The following is a 15,630-nucleotide window of genomic DNA, read 5'->3' as shown; positions in this document are numbered from 1 at the left end:
GCATAAAGATAGATATATCGACCAATGGAATCGAATAGAGTGCTCAGATATAGACCCTCTCATCTATGGACATTTGATCTTTGATAAGGCAGTCAAGCCAACTCACCTGGGACAGAACAGTCTCTTCAATAAAAGGTGCCTAGAGAACTGGATATCCATATGTAAAAGAATGAAAGAAGACCCATATCTCACACCCTATACAAAAGTTAACTCAAAATGGATCAAAGATCTAAACATTAGGTCTAAGACCATAAAACAGTTAGAGGAAAATGTAGGGAGATATCTTATGAAACTTACAATTGGAGGCGGTTTTATGGACCTTAAACCTAAAGCAAGAACACTGAAGAAGGAAATAAATAAATGGGAGCTCCTCAAAATTAAACACTTTTGTGCATCAAAGAACTTCATCAAGAAAGTAGAAAGACAGCCTACACAATGGGAAACAATATTTGGAAATGACATATCAAATAAAGGTCTAGTATCCAGAATTTATAAAGAGATTGTTCAACTCAACAACAAAAAGACAGCCAACCCAATTACAAAATGGGAAAAAGACTTGAATAGACACCTCTCAGAGGAGGAAATACAAATGGCCAAAAGGCACATGAAGAGATGCTCAATGTCCCTGGCCATTAGAGAAATGCAAATCAAAACCACAATGAGATATCATCTCACACCCACCAGAATGGCCATTATCAACAAAACAGAAAATGACAAGTGCTGGAGAGGAGGCGGTGAAAGAGGCACACTTATCCACTGTTGGTGGGAATGTCAAATGGTGCAACCACTGTGGAAGGCAGTTTGGCGGTTCCTCAAAAATCTGAATATAGAATTGCCATACGACCCAGCAATACCATTGCTGGGAATCTACTCAAAGGAATTAAGGGCAAAAACTCAAACGGACATTTGCACACCAATGTTTATAGCAACGTTATTTACAATTGCAAAGAGATGGAAATAGCCAAAATGTCCATCAACAGAAGAATGGCTAAACAAACTGTGGTATATACATACGATGGAATATTATGCAGCTTTAAGACAAGATAAACTTATGAAACATGTAATAACATGGATGGACCTAGAGAACATTATACTGAGTGAGTCTAGCCAAAAACTAAAGGACAAATACTGTATGGTCCCACTGATGTGAACGGACATTCGAGAATAAACTTGGAATAGGTCATTGGTAACAGAGTCCAGCAGGAGTTAGAAACAGGGTAAGATAATGGATAATTGGAGCTGAAGGGATACAGACTGTGCCACAGGACTAGATACAAAAACTCAAAAATGGACAGCAGAATAATACCTAAGTGTAAAGTAATCATGTTAAAACACTGAATGAAGCTGCATCTGAGCTATAGGTTTTTTTTTTGTTTGTTTGTTTGTTTTTTACTATTATTATTACTTTCATTTCTTTTCTCTATATTAACATTCTCTATCTTTTTCTGTTGTCTTGCTAGTTCCTCTAAACCGATGCAAATGTACTAAGAAACGATGATCATGCATCTATGTGATGATGTTAAGAATTACTGATTGCATATGTAGAATGGTATAATTTCTAAATGTTGAGTTAATTTCTTTTTTTCCGTTAATTAATAAAAAAAAAAGAGATAATGGTGAATGGCAGCAGAGTGGTAGCAACGAAAATGAAAAGAATGTAGGGGGTCAGGAGCAATAAATCAGGCCCTAGCTAGAAGAAGGTATCCGGAGCCACAAGACCCAGGGTGGGAAGTTCCCAAGAGTTAAAAATTGAACAATAATCATTGTTAAGAAACAAAAAGAATGGGATGTAATGTGCAAGAGCAAATGGCATTTCTCTGCTTCTGTAGATAAGATTGCTTGCTTACAGCTGCAAACCAAGATGTGGCTCAAAAAGATAAGGTCCTTTTTCCTGCTTCTGTGTATACGCTTGTGGTTTTTACCTTTATAAGCCCCCCTTGAGAACTCCTCGGGCCTGCTTTCTGATTCCTCCTTCTTGAGTTTCTGAGGCAGTCGCTGGCCGGCTAATAAAGACTCCTAATTGGCTTGCAAATAGCTTTGACTTGTGTGGTCTCTATTTTGGTGCGCCCCACAACAAGAAGTGGATGAATTAAAGATAGTTTTTGGTAGATAGCCAAAAAGATCTGCTGAACTTTTGAATGTGGAGTGTTAATAAGGAGAGAAATCAGGACAACAATGATTTTTGTCGGGTATGATTTTGATGTTTACCATCAAACATGGTAAGGACGGGATTACGAGGATAAGGATTGGTTGTGTTAAGGCAACAGCACTGAGCATCCTTTTTAAAAAGTCTTGTTGGCATTTGTGATAGTTCTGGGCTGGAATTTTTTTTTTTTTAATAACAATCTATTATTTTAGCAACTATATTTATAACTATTGTCATAGGCATCATCATCATTATCCCCATCATTACTAGTTAAGAAAAAAAAGCTCCACAACCCAGGGCTTTTTCAATCTTTTCAAAAGCACCGCTACTAGAAAAGGCAGAGATTTCTAAACCCTCCCATTCATCCTTGAGCTCTGGGAACCCAGAGTGTCTGGCGTCCAATCAGCTTCTAAATCACTCGGTCAGCAGGCTGGCAGAGCTCAGAAAGGATTCTGCTACCTCTGCTCCTTCAGCTTGGCCACGTCTGAAGCCCTGCAGGTCTTGAAAGGTACATAAATAGTTATTTGATCCATGGGCAGTAAATTGAGATTCTTATTTCAAATTAACCTTATAATCATGAAATAGTATATAGCATTAAATTATATCATTCATCTTTTCCATGTAGCTTCTTTTCTTTTTTCTATGGGTGTGTTAAACCGCCTCTGAGCTTTGCGGACCTTCGTTCACTCCCCCGCGCATGCGCGGGCAAGAGGGCCGGCGGCTCTGTTTCCGGGTGGCGCGTGGGGCTGGAGACAGAGAGCTGTCCCTGCTGCCACCAACATGGAGACCTTGTATCGAGTCCCATTCCTAGTGCTCGAATGTCCCAACCTGAAGCTGAAGAAGCCGCCCTGGGTGCACATGCCGTCGGCTATGACGGTGTACGCTCTGGTGGTGGTGTCTTACTTCCTCATCACCGGAGGTAACTCGGGCTGATGGGGGCCGAGAGGCGCTGAAGCGCGGCGAGCTGTTCCGCCCCAGAAAGCCCGTCTGTTCCGTTGACTCTCGTCCCCGGGGAAAGCATCGCTGTGCTTTCGAGTTTTCGGAGGGAGACGGAAAGTTCTGAGGTCTCAAGTGTTGACCCGCAGGTTTCTTTGTCCTCCAGCCTGACTCTGTTCTGAATCTCGAGAGAAGTCTTCTTTTGTTGCCTTTCCTGTCCTCTTATCCCGGGGATCCGAGTCAAATATATTTTTCAAACCTATGATTGTTGGTTTTTTTTATTGCCTACCATAAGTTGTTTGAAAAGGGTCCTGGGAAAGTGTGGTCTGGCCCATTCTGCTTATCTGGTAAAGAGAGTGTGGAGCTTTTTAACTTCTGGTTGTCTGAGGTCCCTGGAACCTTGGAAGAGACTTGAGAGTCATTGGGTTTGTTACCTCACCCTCCAGGATCTTGTGTTGCTTTTTGGATAGACAATAAATATGAATGAGATTTCCCGAAACCTCGGTTTGGCCAAACATTTGAGATTGGAGATGAGATTTGCAGAAGGTTCTGTGTTTCAGAGAGCGGAGTTGAGAATTTAAAGAATAAGCAAAACAGCGTTTCTATTAAATGCTTCCGAATTTCCGTCTTAACCTGTCCTTTTCAAATAGAACGTTGCAAAGGGGCGTTGCTTTGCTCAGTGGTGAGGTGGCAGTCCAACTAAGTCTTTTCAGAGCCACCACCCTTTTAAACCACAGTTTAAAATTTACTCCAGAATGTGTTACTGTGGTTTTAGGATTTGGGGGAGAAGTGATGAGGAGGAGACAGCAAGTTTACCTAATTCTTTCAAAGAAGAAAGCCTGACTCCCTTTAGGAAAAAGAATCGAAAAATAGGTTATTAGCTAGAAGGATTTGGAGTCAACGGAGGGCTGATTTAGTACCAAAGAAGAGGTTGAAAATACAGATACATTCAAAGTAAAATCCAAGAGAAGGCAAGGAGGGATGGGATCCTGATTTCTATAGAAAGGATCCCACATTGATAGGAGGGACTTTTCCCTTTTGTGGCTGGAATAATTGAGGTGAGGGTAGAAGTAATGTTTGTGGGGAGAAGATAAGGGAATTCCTATGTGACATTGCTTTGTTAGTCAGGGATGGGCTAGGGTGAGGAAATTGAGAATAGTGGAGAAAGTAAAGATACAGACAGTGGGAGACTAAAAATATGTTATCCTAACATTGATGGATCAGTGGTAAATACCAATTTGAGTTGTTGATCATGAATCATCTACCTGATAGTATGATTTTCAGGTGTCTCCTTGTTTTACATTTAAACTTAAAAATTTCTCTACTTACCTCTCAATTTATGGAAATAAATCCAAGCATATGGGCAACATTTTCTTCAGCTAAAACATAGCCTTTAAGTGTTATTCTTTATTTTGGAGTCATTTTTTGAGTTTTAGACACTATTATTATTGAATTTATGAAATTCATACCTCTCAGAGAGAATGTTGTTTTACAAGACATTCTAGAATATTGAGTTGAATTTCTGAATGGTTTATCAAAATGAAGCTTTGGGGATAGTTGGGCCTCATATGATTATAGTAATCCAATCAAAGCAGTCCTGTTTAAGTGCCTGTGAACCTTTAGAGAAATGAAAACTATCTATCATCCTATCCTTTAAATTAGGAATCCAATTAATCTGTACTATTGTTTTTGATATAGGAATAATTTATGATGTTATTGTTGAACCTCCAAGTGTTGGTTCTATGACTGATGAGCATGGGCATCAGAGGCCAGTAGCTTTCCTGGCCTACAGGTAAAGATTTTTTATTTGAAGGTTGTTGGTGGGAAAAAAGGTTACTAGGGCATGCCGACTTATTTAAAAATATATGAAACCTCTGGGGTCTATCCGTATTTAGGCAATAGTTGTTTTAAAATGCTGGATTTGGCGATAGCAAGAACAAGAGTAAAAATATATTTAAAAATTTTTTTGAGCGAAAATATTTCACAATGATTAATGCAATCACAAATTTAAAGGAGGATATCAAATTGAAATATATTGATAGACTATTCTAGAGTTCAGCAAACCACGCTACCTGTTTTTGTGAAGTTTTTATTAGAACAAACCAGTCCATTGTTTATATATTCTGTATATGTTTATAATGCTTTTGAGCTACAGCAGCTGAATTGAATAATTTCAACACAAATAATATGGCCTATTAGCCAAAGGTGTTTAATATCTAGCCATTTAAGAAAAACTTTATGGACTCCTTGACTATATACCATTCAGTAAGAATGATAATTTTTGAGACTTGGGGGTTCAGTTTCAGCACTGAAACATTAGTCCAGTGTGGTTTGGTTCAACTGGGCAGTGCTTATTGTATTGCTTACTAAAACCCACTTGGTATCTATATCTACCTAAGCATATTTATATTTACGTTATGTTTATATTAAGGGCATTGCATGCATAGACTATTCCTGAAAAGATTATTATGATTCTCTGGGGAGGAGATCTAGATGACAAGAGATCTTGATGGTAGGGAGAGTTTTCACAGTGTCCTTTTTTGTGCTGTTTGAAATTTGAACACGGTACATACATATATTACATTTTCAATTAAAACAGTTAACAAAAAAGTGTATCGTATATCCTCTGTCTATATGCATATGATTAAATCATTTGCTTTACAGAAAAATTACCTTTTCAAGGTCCATGAACTATGAGAATTAGATTAATCAGATACATGCATATATACAAATTTGCTGTAATTGTAAAGATTTAAGGACTGCTGGAAGCCCATCCATGGGCTTTATAGGGGTTCATGAAGCCTTAGTTAAGAATACTTATTTGAAAATATTTTCCTTTGAAACAAGAGGTTTTATAAACCTCAAGAAACATTTCTAACTGATTTAAGAATAATTTTAAATTAATAGTAGAAATTTAAAGTAGTAAAAGCTAAGCTAAAGTTCTGAGTAAAGAGTTCATATCCATAAAATAATTGGCATTTTTTTAGCTAATAATTAAAATATAAATGTTGATTTTATATAGACAATAGGTTGGGGGTTTTAAGACTTTTTAAAATGTAAACTACATGAAGAGAAAGATTTTTGTCTCTTATCTCTGTTGTATCTCCAGCACCTAGGATAGTGCTTGATATGTAAAAGCCTCTCAGTAAATCATTTGTTGACTGAATGAATGAATGCATATTCAGGTATGTAGTAAAATAATTGTAGGAGTAAGAATAAAAAGTTAGTACAAAAATTTTTTTAGCTTAAAGCAAAAATAGGAATTTTAATCTGAAGAAAAAGCTTCATTTTTTTCTGGGAATTCTCATTTATTTTTTTGCTAAGGTCTTTCTTTTCTTTTTCAGAGTAAATGGACAATATATTATGGAAGGACTTGCATCCAGCTTCCTGTTCACAATGGGAGGTTTAGGATTCATAATCCTGGACCGATCCAATGCACCAAACATTCCAAAACTCAATAGATTTCTTCTCTTGTTCATTGGATTCGTCTGTGTCCTGTTGAGTTTTTTCATGGCTAGAGTATTCATGAGAATGAAACTGCCGTAAGTGATTTTATACTTTGCATAATTAATAACTTGTGTTACAAATAAGTAAAACAATTGCGTGGACACCATAAAATCATAGGAGATTTAACTTAACCATCATGTGAACAGATGGAAAATCTATTGTGGTGATATAACCCCAAAGAAATTTGTGACTTGCTCAAGGTTATAACTAATTAGTAACAAAATTGAGACCAATAGCTCTTCTTCTTGATTGTTATCCCAATGCATATTCATGAGAAAATTCATTTATTTTGCCTCAGTATCATAGACTGGAGAAAATTGTTATTTCTTTAAAGTGCTTTAAAAAATTTTTTTTTAACATTTTATTTCAGTATAATGGAGGTGTAGATTTACAGAAACATCCTGTAGAAAGTATAGCATTCCTATATACCCCATCTCACATAGTCCCCTGTTAATAATATTTTGCATTAGTATAGTATCTTTGTTATAATTCGTGAAACAGTATTATTATAATTATGCTATTGACTTTAGTCCACTGTTTACATTAGAGTCCACTCTGTATTGTACAGTTCTGTGGGTTTGTGTTTTTATGGTAAATTATATACAAATTAAAATTTCCTTTTTTTATCCCTTTCTGATATAATTCATTGGTCTTAAATACACAGAGCCTCCATCCCCATCATTCATTGCCAAAACTTTTCCATTACCCCAAACAGAAACTCCATAACAATTAAACATTAACTTCCATTCCTCTTCCCTACTCAGCCCTTGGTAACCTGTATTCTAGTTTTTTACTTCATGAACATCCATAGTCAGCTCTTTAAAGTATTTTTTGATTAATCTTTGACATGTAGGATAGCAATTATGTAGGGAATATTTTCAAGCCATTAGTTGCTGCTGCATTTTGAATATTGGCATGAAGAAAAGCCACTAAGTCTGGGGAAGGAGAAGAGAATAATTGCCTCCAAAAGAAAAACAGGAAAAAGATCGTATTATATCTTTTCTAAATCATTTTGATTCAGAAGATTTACAGTATCTTTAGAAGAAAAATAAATAGGTTTTATGGCCATTTTTATAATTCAGTTTGAGATCATTGGTTTTGAAATGTGGACAAGCCTATACATTTCCATATACTCTGATTTCACCCATGGATGCAATTAGTAACTAGGAATTTTGAGCAAGCTTACCTGTACAAAGAATAGTTCTTAGTTAAGTTCATTTTTTGGAAAATATGTTAAACCTCATTTCTTATAACTAATATTTCCTTATCTTTTTATAGAAGGCAATAAAAGGGAATACAGAAATGTTTCGAATTTCACAAGTTCACTTGTCCTTTGGCCTAACCCATCTGTTGCCTATAACATATCTGGATGGAATGGGCAGGCTTCCCCAAGAAAGTCAGAAGTACTTATTCTATAACCATGTTCTGTCTTAGCTGGCAGAAAGAGAAAAGAGCACTGTATTCTTCGCTGACTATCTCTGTGGCAATATAGCCCCTTCTGATTCCTCTACCAATGGCTCTTATTTTTGTCTGGGGGAAACAATTCTAACCACTGACCAAATTGTAAGTAGTCTTAGGTACCCCAGTCTCCTCTTTTTGTACTCTTTTTTTCTTGCTTCTTTTGAAAAATCAGTCAGTATAGGCTGGTAAGATATTCTTGTACGAAAGAAACCGAAGTGTTCTAAAGCAGAATAAGAAAAGAGGAGACCCCTAGGGAGAATAAACAGGCTATTAAAAACTACCAGCCACACAGAAAGAAACTTTGAAGACATATATCAAAACCGAAGTTAGTGGACTTTGCCCATATAATTAGATTTGTTCTACTTCTACAAAAACTTCCCATGATTCCTTATATTTTTAGATGCTATACTGAGGATGTGTGTTAAATAAGAAAAGAGGTGTTTTATCTTTTACTTCAGGCATTTAGCTTTAAGATGATTGGAGATATCTACTACTTGCAAAAAAGTTTTGGGACATCTTTAATTGTCTGCATCTTTTCCAATTATTTATACCAATATCTGTCTTTCTATCCCCATCCTATAGGCCAATATCCAGGATTGTTGACAAAGTCCAAGTTAGGGGGAATGGAAATAAGGAACTCCCTGGGTTTTAGGAATATAATAAGATATAATCAAAGTTGGCTTGTAGATCATATTTAGATGTAATCAAGGCAGAACAATGTTCTGAATTGCTACTTTCTGTAATTTGCCATGCAGCTAAATCTAGAACTTGAATTTGTAAGATGAAAGAATTTTTTATTCCTTTTTTGATATGATTTCTCATCCACAACTTGTAATGCCCTTTACTTGGGATATAGAATGGGGAAAAACAATTTCAGTTTTAGGTAGGAAAGGAAGCAACAGTATTGCCTTTGTTAGAATATTAGCAGGTCCTGAAACAAGTGATGATCCAGGTCTGAGGGCTATACATTGCCCACAGGAAGTTGTGGTTAGTACCATCAGCAAGGAAGGGATGTGTCTTTCTTCTTTCACATGCATTTTCTATGATGTTGTGATGTATAAAAATAGACTGATATTTACGAAATGGGAAGAAAAGACCACTGGTGTTTCCAAATCAAGTAAGTTGCTAGCATCAGGAATAAAGGATGGCTATGCTATAAAATGTTCTATGACAGCTTCAGGATCTAATTATTTTTCACAGACTCTTTTATCTCTTTTGGCAAGAGTTACCTTTAAAATAGAAAACAGTAGCACTGAAATAGAACTACCGGTTCTATATATTTTAATTTACATTCTCCTAAAGACCTGATGTTGTCTCTCTTACTGATAAAATTTTACTAATTAGAACATGATTTAATCTGATGTCTTATCTTTTGAAGAAATATGGATACTAATAAAATGCATGGCATTAATTATTTGCATGCATGGCCATATACTTTAAAAGGAACAATTAAATTATAGTGGTTAAAATATTTTTATTAGTACAGTTACAGAGGAGCAATTTTCATTTTGAAAATAAAAAAACTTTCTAGTATACTTCATGAGATGATATATGTAAAATTGTGCGTGTGAAATCTTCAAATTAAAAAAAAGTAATGTTTGGGCATGGTGTAGGGCTAGGGCACAGAATGAAAAGTAAAGAATAAAAATCAAGTAATACTTAAAATTAACATTATTTAGGGTTTAAGAGGATATATAGATGTGATTCTTCCACCTAACTGAAATTTAACCTTGCAGGTACAAAAACTTATTTTACTCATTTTTGGTAAATCTCTTTCAAAAGTGTTTCTTTTCACCTTAACATTTGCATTTGTATTTAGCAAATATTATTTAATACCAACTGTTTGCAGGATACCTATGAACATTAAGCATAATTTTATAGCTCTTGATTCAAGGTCATTTTATGTTTTGATGCTTATACTTAATGTGTAGTACTACTTTTCAGTTTTTTAGTTTATTTCCTGTGTGACTGTTATTTCTCTGCTCTAGTTTGCTAGCTGCCGGAATGCAATATACCAGAAATGGAATGGCTTTTAAAAAGGGGAATTTAATGAGTTGCTAGTTTGCAGTTCTAAGGCCGAGAAAATGACCCAATTAAAGCAAGTCTGTAGAAATTTCCAATCTAAGGCATCCAGGGAAAGATACCTTGGTTCAAGAAGGCTGATGAAGTGCAGGGTTTCTCTCTCAAGTGAGAAGGCGCATGGCGAACACAGTCAGGGCTTCTCTCTCAGCTGGAAGGGCACATCGTGAATATGGCGTCATCTGCTAACTAAATTAGATCTATGGATTATGTAAATGTCAACATCCAAGTTTTATTTTAGTTTGCAAAATGTTACCATTGGGGTAACCTGCAGTCTTGTACAAGGAATCTCTGTTTCTTCCAACTGCACAGAAATCTGTAAGGATCTCAGAAAAAGTAACAATAAAACAAAAAGTGATTGGCAGGATGTTTGTGAGAGAGCAAGTCCATATCCTAGGAAATATACAAGCAGAGGCTGAATATCTGTATCTGAGGTGTTGTAAATGTGATTGTGGTAGATGAAAGTTCTCTTTACTTGAGTGTGGATTGGCTGGGCCAATACAGCAAAAGATAAAGGGCATATGGGTTCTAGGCAGATTGCGTGGGCCCAACACATAGCTAAGCTGTATAGGAAGTCAAGTAAGTCCAGAAACTGGATGGGAAGAAGATGACATTTTTGAGTTTCTACTTTGTGGCAGGCACTGTCAGGCTAGAGCCCCTGACAGTTATGTGGTTATTTCCTAAAGGAATAGAGGTGCAGTGTCAGATGGACATTTCCTAAAGGAATACAGTCAGTATTTCTTGACTCAGTGGCTCACCTACCAAATGTGAATAGTTCTAAATTTTTCAGCTTTTTTCTTCTGTCAATATTATGGTTTTTAGAAATCCGAACCAACTTCTTTCCATAGAAAGGTTTGCTATTTGTGCTACAATTGAGAGTCCAAAGGAAATTGTTTGACTCTAACTTTTACAAAACATTTTCTTTAACTTTTTCTCATCTTATATTCTTACCATATCGGTTTGTAACTTTGTTATACTTTGAGAGAGAAGGGTAGTAGAACCAAGGTGCAGTAACTTACTTATTTTGGTGGGGTTATGATACGAAATAAGAATCATAATAAGGAATCACACAGTATTTTTGGTTTGTTATTTGATTCATTCTGAAATTATTTGGACACTTTAAAATGTTGCTTCCTTTTATAAATTTTATTTCTACAGAGGCTATCTGATGGGTTAGAGTGCCTTTTGAGAAGAAAGCAGTGGATACTGGATTTGCTCCTGTTAATGAAGTTTTAAAGGCTGTACCAATCCTCTAGTATGAAATGTGGAAAAAGGTGAAAAGCAGCAGAGAAAGAAGCATTTAGTGAAAACAAGAAGCTTATTAAAGCTTGGACTAGAATTTCTTCTTGGAAATATCGGAAAGACAATCTTATTACAGTATTTTTTCCTGTTGCTAGCATACCAACGATGTGAAATGGCATTTTCTTCTTAGTTTTTTATTTCTAGAAGAAAATATACTCCATTTCTACAAGTATAATATTGAAGAGAGTGATTTTTTTTTTTTTTATAATTCCCTTAACAGTTTTTTGGAGATAGCATTTCTGATTTTCAGAAATTAATGTAAAATCAGGAAGCGAGCTCCTGTAACCTGAGAACTCCGGACAGTTGAGCAGCTTTGTCTATGGTGCTTTGCCTTTGAACAGAGTGTGTGATAGAACATTATTTCAGATGTGTATGTAAGGTTGTTTCCTGAATAATAAGGTTTATGAAAGGAGCAGAAATAAATAATTTTTCTAATTAACACCATTTCTGTTTATTTTTTAAATGACTGATATTGAATATTCGTCTTTTGGTTTGTAATCATTCAGTTCCATCTTGTGACTTTGTTTAGCTGCCAGTGGTATCCTAGAGTCTCAAAAAAATTGCTTTGTGAGGGAGCAACTTCATATCCCTCCAGTATTCAAGCATAGGATGGTGTTAGATGAAAGTTCCCATCAGCCATTAATTTTCAGTTGACACAACTTTGAGCATTTATAAAAACATTTCTAGACCAGTCTGATCTTTGTTTCCTAATTTTTTCTATGTAGGCCTTCCAGTTCTCTTTGATGCCATGAACTTTGCTTCTCTAAAGGTTTAGATTCAATTTTTACCCTAAAATCTCTTAAGTTTACAGTAAAATTTCCTCTTAGGTGATTTTTCCCCCTAACTCCAAGGCTGATCTAAATGTAGCCTTTCATAAGGGAAAGATTCACTTATTCAAAAAGTATTGGATTCTTGTTAAATGCCAGGGACTTTGTAACAGGATATAGTGGTACGGAGACAGACTCCTCATGGAGTTTACATTCTTATGTGGAAGTCAGATAATCAACAGAAAATGTTTGTAAAATGTCAGGTACTAATAAATGCAAAGCAAAAAAATTAAGTGAATAGTCTGGCTAGAAAGCTGAGGTGAACCCTTATGAAGCTAATGATGCTAGCTGCCACACCTTGCAATGGGAAGCAAGTCCTTTCTTGAAAAAAGTGGGTGTAAGTAGCACATCTCTGCCACAGATTTATGAAGAAAATATATTTACAAAATTCAAATGAAGAGGAAATCCTATGTATCTGGCTCATAGCAGATTGAACTTAGATTGTTTATTTGAATTGGGATATGTGAAATAATTTAGACGCTCACTAAATGGTACATTCCTGAAGTATAAAGCTGGAAGAACAAGACTTTTCCCATTTTGCTAGTAAGTAACAGGTTCATTTGCTATAGAACTCGAACTGGAGGCCATATCTTCCAGATAGCGGACCAGTTGTTTCCATTATGTGCTGCTGTTTATTGGTGCTGAAATCTGCTAACATAGTAGTAAGAATTATACATTTATTTATTTGAAAAAGACATGTCAGATGCTGGGTTTTATCAGTGAACAAAAGAAAATATACTTATCCAGGTAAAGTTATATCTAGTGAGTATTTTGTTAAAAAGGCAAATTTTCTTTGGTATAGGAGAGGCACATAGGAGGAACACTTAGACCCAGACTTGGGATGAGGAAATATTTTAATTTTTTGGAACCATGGATTACTAGCTGCTTAAAAGTTTCAAGCACCGACACATCTCTGCCAAAATCTCTCTTACTCGTTTTCCTCATTTTACTTCTGCATATTAAGATTTAGTTGCATGTGAGAACAGTTGCTTCAGTGCTGACTGAGACAAAGACATTTGGAGATACTTGGAGTGCTAACAGAGAGAGCAGATGCCTAGACATGGATGTTTGGAGATGCAGATCCTGACAGATGTTGCCATGTGCCGTCCCATGAGGTGCTAAGCAAGCCAGAACCCAGAATTTTGCCCCAGAGGAACTAATTGAAGGCCCATAGATGCTTAGAGAGGAAAACACTGGCATCAGAAGCTGGAAGCATTGGAGCTGGGAACAAGCACCAGCAGATGCTAGTCATGTGCCTTCCCATGTGACAGACATTGGCCTTTCTTAACTCAAGGTATCTTTCCTTGGATGCCTTAGTTTGATATTTTTATGGCCTTAGAACTGTAAACTTGTAACTTAGTAAATTCCCTTTTTAAAAGCCGTCCTGTTTCTGGTATATTGCAATCTGGCAGCATTACAAACCAAACAGATTTTGGTACTGAGAGTGGGATGGTGTATATTGTAAATACCAAACTTGTTGGAATGGTCTTTAAATGGATAAGGAAAAGATTCTGGAAGAATTGTGATATGCTTGATAGAAAAGGCCTGAATTGCTTTGAACAGACTATTGGTAGAAATATGATCTCTAAAGATACTTCCATGAGCCTTTAGACAGAAAAATGCACGTGTTAATGGAAACTGGAAGAAAGGTGACTCATATTTTCAAGTGGCAGAGAATTTGGCCAAATTGAGAATTGCTGTTGGATGGAAGCTAGAATTTAGAGGCAATGACCTGGTATACTTAGCTGAGGAAATCTCCAAATTGAATGTGGAAAATACAGCCTGGCTGCTCCTTGCAGCTTATAGTAGAATGTGACAGGAAAGAGGTAAGTTGAGAACTGAACTCTTGGGTACAAACAGAAATTGATGGTCTGGAAAATTCTGGTCTTCCAGAAAGTGAGACCCCAGTGAATAGGGCCCCATGTGAGGATTTAACGAAACATAGAAGCAGTCAACCATTATAGGACAAGTGAGGATTGGAGATGGAGTTATCCAGAAAGGATTTGTGGAAGTCCTGTTGTCTGATGGTTATGATCCCTGTATACTGCATAGAAGACGAGTGTTGCAGGAGCAACATAAACAGAACTGCTAGTTTGGACTAAATGGAACAGAAAAGGGACAAATTGAAGGAAAAATATCTTCAGCAGAACCATGGAAGCTAAGGTCTGTGGCTACTCAGGCCAGGAGAGTGGACTTACTCATACATGTGGTGAAGGTGAGTTTGCCACGGAAGCAGAAGGTGGCCCTTCTACTTTGTTGTTCAGAAAGAGTTTTGATGCCCAGGCATCAGAGAGTGGAGCACATAGGCCAGGGATTGGTGGGAGCCTGGCAATTGTACCATTGTTCTGAGGGGTTGAGCATATGCCCTAGAGATGGCAGAGAGCCTGGGTGTTACCCCAGTGCTTGGAGAGGTGGATTCAAGATACCCTCCCACCCCACCCCCACCACACACACGCACACACGCACACACTGATCCCCAGTATTGCAACCCTCACACTATGATTAGCAGCTGCTTTGTAGGCCCTCGGAAAGGGTGGAACTGCCACTTTCTAAAGCCCCGATGGTAAATGTCTCAGAAAGTGCCTGCTAAATCTGTAACTACCTTCCCTGGGGGAAACAGTCCTGACTCCTCTGTCTGAAATTTAATCCTGTTTCACCATATGAAACTGCAACAGAATGCCCTGAGGTAATTGACTTGAGAGACACTTCTGATTCTTTTCATGACCCAATCCCACCACCCGTCTTTTCTTCATGACCTATAACTAGACTAAAGTCCCAATAGGCCTTGAAAGGTGAGGTACAAAGTGTGAACCATAGGAAGTACTCTATACTCCACAAAAACTGCATGAGTTTTCAAATTTATATAAATAGAAACCAAGGGAATATGTGTAGATATTAAGGGTGTGAGATAACTGTAAAAGGAATATGAAGTTGGATAAGACTGAATTTATTGATACGGGCCCACTAAGCAAAAATTCTGCATTCAGTGTTGTAGCTCAAGGGGTTAGAAAGGGCATGAACAGTTTGTTGGGATGGTTAGCTGAAGCATGGATCAAAAGGTGGCTGACATTACCTGAGGTAGAAATGCCAGAACTGCCCTAGTATAATGTAGATTATCAAACAACTTAGATTGGAATGTTAGAGTGGATTTATCATGGGTGACCTCAAACACCACAGGAATGTCCAGAAGACACACCTTTTACTAGAAATTTGAGGAATAAATTTTTGAGACAGACTCCATCATCCCTGAAGAGTTCGGTAATTGCCCTTTTCTGTAGGTCAGATATTACTGTAGAAACTGCCGTCACTGAGTGGAATCCTTGAACACAAGGGGGATGATCAGATCCCAAGTTGGCAGAAGCCAAATGGCGA

The 15,630-nt window shown here is 36.9% G+C and overlaps 1 protein-coding gene across 1 annotated transcript; it reads left to right on the top strand.

The window, feature by feature from the left end:
- Positions 1-2,847: 2,847 nt before the first annotated feature.
- OSTC (oligosaccharyltransferase complex non-catalytic subunit) lies at positions 2,848-11,870 on the top strand. Its single transcript, XM_077142586.1, has 4 exons — positions 2,848-3,065; positions 4,781-4,874; positions 6,427-6,624; positions 11,288-11,870. Exons 1-4 carry the CDS (start codon positions 2,927-2,929, stop codon positions 11,304-11,306), a joined length of 450 nt encoding a protein of 149 aa, XP_076998701.1. The 5' UTR covers positions 2,848-2,926; the 3' UTR covers positions 11,307-11,870.
- Positions 11,871-15,630: the final 3,760 nt, after the last annotated feature.

This window comes from Tamandua tetradactyla, chromosome 24 (assembly GCF_023851605.1).
Source record: "Tamandua tetradactyla isolate mTamTet1 chromosome 24, mTamTet1.pri, whole genome shotgun sequence".
NCBI lineage: Eukaryota > Metazoa > Chordata > Mammalia > Pilosa > Myrmecophagidae > Tamandua > Tamandua tetradactyla.
The sequence above is the reverse complement of the archived record's forward strand: the minus strand, read 5'-3'. Positions and strand labels throughout refer to the sequence as shown.

What these genes read in the sequence shown, in the direction of transcription:
- OSTC (XM_077142586.1), top strand. Translation starts at nt 2,927, where the DNA reads ATGGAGACCTTGTATCGAGTCCCATTCCTAGTGCTCGAATGTCCCAAC. An exon ending in TTACTTCCTCATCACCGGAG is followed by an intron (nt 3,066 to 4,780) that starts GTAACTCGGGCT and finishes TTTTTGATATAG; the next exon opens with GAATAATTTATGATGTTATT. An exon ending in GTAGCTTTCCTGGCCTACAG is followed by an intron (nt 4,875 to 6,426) that starts GTAAAGATTTTT and finishes TTTCTTTTTCAG; the next exon opens with AGTAAATGGACAATATATTA.